This window comes from Herpailurus yagouaroundi, unplaced genomic scaffold, assembly GCF_014898765.1.
Source record: "Herpailurus yagouaroundi ecotype Mexico unplaced genomic scaffold, PumYag 199, whole genome shotgun sequence".
Lineage (NCBI taxonomy): Eukaryota > Metazoa > Chordata > Mammalia > Carnivora > Felidae > Herpailurus > Herpailurus yagouaroundi.
The window spans coordinates 22,515,996-22,524,731 of NW_024412430.1; the positions used below are offsets into that span (position 1 = coordinate 22,515,996).

The following is an 8,736-nucleotide window of genomic DNA, read 5'->3' on the forward strand; positions in this document are numbered from 1 at the left end:
GATATGTGATCAGCAAGTATCTTCCCATTCTGTCAGTTGTCTTTACACTCTGTTGATAACATCCTCTGATGTACAAAAAATTTTAATTTCACTAAAGTATATGTTGTTTTTTCTTTGTTGCCTGTGCTTTTGGTGTCATAGTCAAATCATTGTCTAATTCAAGGTCACGAAGCTTTTGCTCTAAGGTTTTGATCGATTTTATGTTAATTTTTATACATGGAGTGAGGTAAGCGTCCAGTTTTCTTTTGCATTTAATTCCAGTTTTCCCAGCACCATTTGTTGAAAGGACTGCCCTTTTTCCACTGAATGGTCTTGGCTTCCTTATTGAAGATCTTTTGGCTGTAAATGTAGTGGTTTAGTTCTGGGCTCTCCGTTTTGTTCCAGTGGCCTATATGTCTGTCCTTCTGCCACTATGACACTTTTTTTTTTTTTTTCTGTAGCTTTGTAGTCAGTTTTCTTAAGTGCTTTTTCTTTTAAGTGCCGCTAAAGATTTTATTTTTGTTTTCAGTTTTTATTTTTTATATATAATTTATTGTCAAGTTGGTTTCCATACAACACCCAGTGCTCATCCCAAGAGGTGCCCTCCTCAATGCCCATCACCCACTTTCCTCTCTCCCCCACCCCTCATCAACTCTCAGTTTGTTCTCAGTATTTAAGAGTCTCTTATGGTTTGCCTCCTTCCCTCTCTGTAACTTTTTCCCCCCTCCCCTCCCCTTGGTCTTCTGTTAAGTTTCTCAGGATCCACATATGAGTGAAAACATATGGTATCTGCCTGACTTATTTCACTTAGCATAACACTCTCCAGTTCCATCCACATTGCTACAAAAGGCCAGATTTCATTCTTTCTCATTGCCAAGTAGTATTCCGTTGTGTGTATAAACCACTATTTCTTTATCCGTTCATCCGTTGATGGACATTTCGGCTCTTTCCATAATTTGGCTATTGTTGAAAGTGCTGCTATAAACATTGGGGCACAAGTGCCCCTGTGCATCAGCACTTCTGTATCCTTTGGGTAAATTCCTAGCAGTGCTATTGCTGGGTCATAGGGTAGATCTATTTTTAATTTTTTGAGGAAACTCCAGCTGTTTTCCAGAGTGGCTGCACCAGTTTGCATTCCCACCAACAGTGCAAGAGGGTTCCCGTTTCTCCACTGTAGTCAGTTTTAAAATCAGGAAGTCCGAGTCCTCCAGCTTTGTTCTTCTCTTTCAAGATTGTTTTGGCTTTTTGGGACTCCTTAGAGTCGCATCTGAATTTGAGGATTGGATTTTTCATTTCTGCAAAAAAAGACCATTGGAATTTTGACAGAAATTGCAGGAACCCGTAGATCACTTGGGGCAGTGCAACATTCAGACTTACAGTCCGCAAACACAGGTTGTCTTTCCACTTACTTAGGTCTTTCAGAATTTCTTCCAGCAATGTTTTGTAGCTTTCAGCGTGCAAGTCTTTTACCACTTTGGTTAAATTTACTTCTAGATATTCTTTTAGGATGTTGTTAAGTATGGTCGTAAATGGAATTGCTTCTTTAATTTCATTTTCAGATTGTTTTTTGCTGGCGTATAGAAGCACAACTAATCTTTGTATGTTGATCTTGCACCCAGCAACTTTGCTGAGTGTCTTTCTTACAGATTCTTTAGAATTTTCTATGTATAGGATCTTGCCATCTGTGAAGAGAGGCTTTTTTTTTTTTCTCCAATTTAGATGCCTTTAGCTTCTTACTTTCCTCAAATAAACCAGCTGGGAGTTTTTGTAGGGATTCTGTCGAATTGCAGATCAATTTGGGAGGTATCGCCACCTTGATTTAACAGTATTGATGTTCTATGAACACGGGATGTTTTTCCATTTGGTTAGGTCTTTAATTTCGTGCAGTGAATACTTCATAGTTTTCAGCGTGTAAGCCTTATACTTGTTTTGTTAAATTTATTCCTAAGTATTTTATTATTTTGGATGCTGTTGTAAATGTTTTTTTTTTTTTTTTTAATTTCATTTTCAGGTTGTTTATTGCATAGAAATATAATTGGTTTTTTAAATATATATATATTTTGAATTGTAGTAGGATACACATAAAATTTACCATCTTAATCAAGGTACGTTGTTGTGCAACCGTCACCACCGTCGTCTCCAGAACCTTTTCATCTTCCCAAACTGAAACTCTGTCCTCATTAAATCACTCACACTTCTTCCTTTCCTCAGCTCCCAGCAGCTGCCATCCTAGTTTCTGTCTCTGAATTTCACCGCTGTGGCTACTCTGCGTAAGTGGAATTATATACAGTATTTGTTCTTTCGTGACTGACTCATTTCACTTAGGTCCTCAAGGTTCATCCATGTTGTAAAGTATGTCGGAATTTCCTTCCCTTTTAAGGCTGAACAATAGTCCCTTGAATGTATACACCACATCTTTAATCTGTTCCTCTAGTGACACACACTGGGTTGCTTCTGCCTTTTGGCTCTTGTGAACAGTGCTCCTGTGAACGTGGGTGTGTAAATATCTCTTGGAGATTCTGCTTTCAATTCTTCTGAGGGTGTATCCAGAAGTAGAATTTTTGGCCATGTGGTGGTTCCGGTTGTAATTACACGGAACCACCACGCTGTTGTCTACAGCGGCTGTGCAATTTTACGTTCCTACCACGGTACCTGAGAGTTCCACTTTCCCCGCACACTCACTAACACTTTTTGTCTGTGTTTGATAGTAGCCATTCTAATGGGCGTGAGGGGAGAAATGCAGTTGTTTTTTTGTATATTGATACCTTATCCTGTCACCCTTGATGAACTTGTTTATTTGCTCTGGGTTTTTTTTTTTTTTTTTTTTTTTTGTTGGTGGTGGTGGTGGTGGTGGTTTCTCAGGGTTTTCTGTATGTGTGATTAGATCATCTGCAAATAAGGATAGTTTTACTTCATTCTTTCCAATCTGGGTGCTCTTTGATTTTCTTCCCTAATTGCTCAGGTTAGAATTTGCAGTACAATTTTGTGTAGAAACAAGAGTGGACATCCTTATCTTGTTCCTGATCTTAGGCAGAAGCTTTCAGGTTTTCACTACTGAGTGTGATGTTCTCTGTGCGTTGGCCATAGGTGTTCTTTTTGAGTTTTTTTGCCCCCCCTCCCTTTTTTTTTGTGAATCATGAAAGAATGTTAGATTTTGCCCTGTGTCTACTGAGAAGACCAGGAAGTGTGCTATTCGTTCTGTTAATGTGGCCTCTTACGGTTGCGTATGCTGAACCGTCCTTGTATTTCTGGGATAAATCTCACTTCATTATAGGTATGATTCCTTTAATATGCTGCTAAATTAGGTTAGTTTTTGTTGAGGATTTTTTCTTAAGAGATAATTGGCCTGAAGTATTCTTTTCTGGTGATGTTTTGTCTGGTTTTGGTAGGGTGATAACTGGCTTCATAGAATGAGTTAGGAAGTGTTTCCTTCTCTTTACTCTTTAGTTTTTTGTAAGAGTTTCAGTATTGGTGTTGATTCTTCTTTAATCATTTGGTTAGAATTCACTAGTGAAGCCATCTGGTTCTGGGTTTTCCTTTGTCAGAAGATTTTTGGTTGCCGATTTAGTGCCACTCTTACTATTCTGTTTAGATTCTCTTTCTTCCTGACTCAATTTTGGTGTGGTGTGTTTCTAAGAATTTGTGCATTTCATCTGATTTGTTCATAGTATTCTTCTAAAATTCTTGTTTTATTTCTGCAAGGTTAAGTAACATCCTTTCTTTCATTTCTGTTTGTAGGTCATTTTTCTTGATCCGGCGAAAGGATTATAGTAATTGTTGATCTTTTCAGAGAAACAACTTTGGGTTTTGTTCACTTTCTTCATTTTTCTCCCTGTTCTCCATTTCATCTGTCTCTGCTCTCATCTTTACTATTTCCTTCCTTCTGTCTGCATTGGATTTAGGTTGGCCTTATTTTTCTAGTTTGTGTAGAAAATTGGGTTATTGATTTGAGATTTTTCTTCTTTTTCATATAGGTGTTTACAAGTATAAATTTCCACGTAAGCACTGCTCTCTGCCTCCCATACATTTTGGTATGTTGCATTTTCATTCTATCTTAATTTTCTGGTTTTCCTGTTGATTTCTTCTTTGACTGATGATTAGGAATGTGTTTAGATTTCTTGTATTTGTGAATTTCTCAATTTTTTTTTTTTTTTTCTATTGAGTTCTAATTTTATTCCACCAAGTCTGGAGAACATTTGCATGACTTCATGTCTCCCTGAGAATGTTACATGTTTGCTTGATGAGAATGTGTATTCTGCTGTCATTGGGTAGAGTGTCCTATAGATGTTTGTGAGGTCTAGTTGGTTTATAGTGTGGTTCAAGTCTTCTGTTTTGTTGTTACTTTTCTGTCTTGTCACTCATTACTTGAACACCTTAAGCTGAGCAGTCTAGCTCAGTTAATACCAGTTAATCTCACTGGTGTACGAAGGCTCTGCTCCTCCTAGCTTTGTTGGCTTCCCCCTTACAAGTTAGTCTTCGTACATAGCGTGCTTGTTACTGCGGATTCCTGACGATTGCCTCCTACCGTGTGGCGGACATTCTTTCAAGGAGATGGGATAAAAAAGTTACGAACAAATTCATGGTCTTCTCTGTTTACCTGCCTGTGTAGTTCCTTTACTGGTGCTCTTTATTCCTTCACGTGGATTCAAGTTACTGTTTAGTGCCCTTTCATTTCAGCCCGAAGGGTTCCCTTTAGTATTTCTCGTAGGGCAGGTTAGCGAACAACAGTTTTTTTTTTTTCAGTTCTTGTTTGCCTGGCAGTGTCTGAGTCATTCCTTCATTCCAAAGGATAGTTTTATAGATGAAGAGCTCTTGGTTGACGGTCTTTCGGCACTCAGATTTTCTTGAATGCCTGGAACCAAGCAGTCTTTGCCGAGGGGCTCCACGCGCACGCAGGGACCGCCATCACCACTCAGCATGGCAGTTGCAGCTGTACTCAGCCTTCGGTTCCTCAGAGCCTCAGATCAACAGAAAGCGAGGGCCTTTGAAGGTCTTTCTGGAGCCTGCGCGTGGCCTTCTAGAGCCCTGTGTACATCTCATTATTCAGCTTTTCCATTTTAGCATTAGGCTAAGCCTGATTGTTTGCCATGACTGTTACCACTCTCTCAGGTAGCTGTGCAGTGAAACCGTGCTTCACAAATGCCCCCGGGAGGACGCCCCTTCTGCACCTGCTCGGCTCTGAGGTAATGAAGATGGGAGTCCCAGAGATGGGTCGTATAATGACCATTCTTTGGGCATGCGGCTTTGGAGAAACTCCTGCCCCGTTCAGCCGCCCTGCTGGCTGCCAGGCTTCCTGTTCACCAGGATTGGGGTTGTTGGTTTTCAGGGTTTCCTTGGAGCTGGAGAGGGGGTTGGGAATAGAGCACTAAAAATGCCACAAAGCTCAGTGTTCTTAGATTTGGCCATTTTTCTTGAATAAACGCTCCCTAGATTGTTGCGAGCCTTTGGTTAATTTTCAGAGTTCTGAAAGTTTTGATTCCGACAGTTTTTGCCAGTTTTCTCATTGCCCTTATGGAGGAGGGAATTTCCAGAGGTCTTTACCACCACCATTTTTGCTGACTCGCCCCATCTTTTCTTTGTGTGGTTGTAACTTTCTAGTCTCTTAGGGAAAAGAAGGTATGTGAGCCACTCCCTTTGGGAGATGGTGTTCATTGTCACCGTTCATTTTTAAGAGCTATTTTTTTCTTTGTTCATTGAACTGATACAGTATGGAACTGTAGTAATTAGGTCACCCGATTTCCCAGAGCTAACCCACGTTGTTAGTTTGCACATCCTTCCACACTTCTGCCAACACAAATGTACATACTGTCCTGGGGGCCTGAGATGATGCCTTTCCCCACATGTTTTCTAGCATGTGCTCACTCACATGTGTCCATGTATACTTTCATAAAGCAAATATGGGGTCTCCGCATATGCAGTTGCTCTGCTTTTTTCTCTTCATCCTGGAGATGTATTTCTTGTGTATCCTTCAAGGCTTTTCCAGTGCATATTTGGATATGACCTGTGGATGCACTTCTTTTTCTTTTCTTTGTTTCTTTGTAAGTAAAGTAACATCACTTCCACTCACCTGAATTGCTTTTTTCCTTGAATAAATGTTGGTGATTTTTAGCTTTACCTCTTCTGTTAGCTGGATGTCATTTACTCATTCCTTCACGTGTCAAGTGGCTTTCTGTGTCCTGGCCCGTGAGAGCGGATGCACTGCAAAGTTGTTTCCAGACCTCGCTGTTACAGTGAGGCTGCACTGAACGTCCCCGACCTGGTGACATTCATAGGTTTGCCAAAGTCCGGGGATACCCACATTTAAAAGTTGACGGAAACCAGCGGCTTGACTTTCAAGAGGTTGTGCCGATTGGTCTTTTCCCCACCAACATGAAGTTGCTTGTTAGCCATACCCTCCTCTCCCTGAATATTACAAGTTTAAAGATTTGTTCATCCGATGGCCAGAATTGAGCCCGACCGTTTTGTGAGACTGGTCTGTCGTTTTGGAAAGGTGCTTGCTGCCAGCTGCCCTGCTCCCATGGAGGGCTGGGGTTTCCTGGGGTTGGAGCCCGGCCCCGCCCCCTCTAGTGCTGGTGCGCACCTGGAGGTGGTGACCTTCAGCACCCTTGTGCTCACCTCAGCTCTCCCGTCAGTCGCTGACACCGCTTGGCGCTTTCTCAACAGGTGGCAACCGGGAAATGGAAGCAGATAAGTAAATACTGCCCCCTCGATCTCTACTCAGGGTAAGAGAACACTTCTCCTTTGTCCCTGTGTCACCTTCCATGGGGGTGGTGGTGGGGTGTGTTCTGTGAGGGGTGGGGGTGGGGTGGGCAGGGGGGTCGTTCTCTGCGGTGGTGGGGGCGGGGGGCTGGGCAGGGCTCCCGGTTCTTGTCCGGGTTCTTGTCCGGGAGTTGCCTCCTCGGGTGACCTTTGGGAGGAGGTGGCTGGGGAGATGTTACCACCAGGAAGGGCTAGAGAGTGGGGTGGGCACGGGGGGCAGTGATGGGGAGCCTCCCTGAGGAAGGCTGGGGGAATGTGGCTCCTTGACCCACAGAGCCTGAGGTTCCTGGCAGCCGCCCCCAGGCCCGTGCCCCGAGTCAGGGCCCCTGAGCCACAGGCGGCTTGCAGTCCTATCAGTAGTGTCTTCTCGTCGTAGGAATAAACAGAGAATGCACTTTGCTTTGAAGAGCTTGTTACAGGAAGCTCAGAACAACTTAAAGATATTTAAGGTAAGAGTAGCTTCTATTTCCAGGCACTTGAGCAGTGGGGCCAGTGGGAGTCCAAACTGGGTTGAGTGAACCCGTGGCGCATCGCCTCTGTGACCTTGCAGGTGAGGGTGTCTGGGCTGGGGCTGCCGTGGCAAAGTCCTGCGGTCCTTTTTCCGAGCCTCGTTCCACAGGTGTGGCATCCTGTGACCCCTGGAGTGTGAGACTTTAGCTCCTTGAGCACTGGGTGGCCTTGGGCCCACCTCTGGTTCCTGGATGAGGATGGCCCTGACTCCGTTGGGCTGTGTCCCTGGGGTACCTCTGTGCATCTCTGATGGGGTGGCCACACCTGTGCTTTTGCTCGTGGATCATTCAGGGAACTTCTAATTCCCAGATCTTGTCAGTCGGTGAGTTCTCAAAGTCCTGTGGCTCATCACCCCGCATCCTGGCTGGGTGGGGGAAGGTTTCTGCCCACGGAGCCCTCGCCGTCAGCACAGGCACGGCCATCTGCAGGCTCCCTGAGGCCCCGGGGTCACCTGCTGGCAGGAGTCGGGGCCTCCGTGGAGGGGGTGGGAGCAGGACTGGCCCAGATCTGGAGGAGAGCTCAGTGTGGCCTGTGTTGGAAATGTGTCCCCTCAGGTCCTCCTTGTCATCTCCCTTCCTCCTCATCCTGCCCCCAGCCCCGGGGATGTCCTCCTTGGTGTTATGTGTGTGGAAGAGTCCAGGGGTCCAGGCTCGCGAGCACTGGATGTGTGTGGAGAAGCAGGGCTGTCGTATGTGGGCGGCCTTGTGCCCTCTGTGTCCCGCTCCACGTGGATGGTGCTGCTCTGGGCACTGGATGCCCCTCAGCGGGCTTGGGCGGGCGGGGAGCCTGTGTGACGAGCTTTCTCCCATCTGGCTCAGAAATGTGGTCCCAGTGAACTGCGTTCACCCCGTCTGCGTCCACCTTCCTGAATCCAGAAAAAGAGGACAGATTTCACAATCAATTCTTTTTTGTTTGTTTAAAATTCATTTATTTAAAAGATTTCACAATCAATTCTTTTTTGTTTGTTTAAAATTCATTTATTTAAATTCGAGTTAGCTAACATACAGTGTAGTATTGGTTTCAGTAGGTCCCAGTGATTCATCACTTACATATGGCACCCAGTGCTCATCACAAGTGCCCTCCTCAATGCCTGTCACCCACCCGGCCCATCCTCCACCCACCTCCCCTCCGGCAACCCTGTTTGCTCTCTATATTTAAGAGTTTCTCTCTTTTTGTAATGTTTGTTTATTTTTGAGAGACAGAGGGAGACAGAAGACCCAAAGCAGGCTCTGAGCTGACAGCAGAGAGCCTGATGTGGGGCTTGAATTCATGAACTGTGAGATCATGACCTGAGCCGAAGTCTGACGCTTAACCAACTGAGCCACTCAGGCGCCCCTTAAGAGTCTCTTATGGTTTGTTTCCCTCTCTGTTTTTATTTTTTCTTCCCTTCCCCTATGTTCATCTGTTATGTTCCTTAAATTCCACGAGTGAAATCATAAGATATTTGTCATTTTCTTTTTTTTTTTTTTTTTTTTAATTTTTTTTTTT

General features: G+C 44.2%; 1 protein-coding gene across 5 annotated transcripts in view; it reads left to right on the forward strand.

Moving 5' to 3' along the window:
• LOC121013783 (inositol-pentakisphosphate 2-kinase) overlaps positions 1-8,736 on the forward strand; it is a 128,946-nt gene that overhangs the window by 94,890 nt on the left and 25,320 nt on the right. For 3 of the 5 annotated variants that reach the window (XM_040449593.1, XM_040449594.1, XM_040449598.1), the window contains 2 exons: positions 6,643-6,701; positions 7,115-7,187. In XM_040449593.1, the coding sequence (XP_040305527.1) occupies positions 6,643-6,701; positions 7,115-7,187 (132 nt within the window). Of the gene's footprint in view, positions 1-3,953; positions 4,058-5,088; positions 5,163-6,642; positions 6,702-7,114; positions 7,188-8,736 lie in introns of those variants that run through there. The other 2 variants (XM_040449595.1, XM_040449596.1) reach the window with 2 other exon arrangements.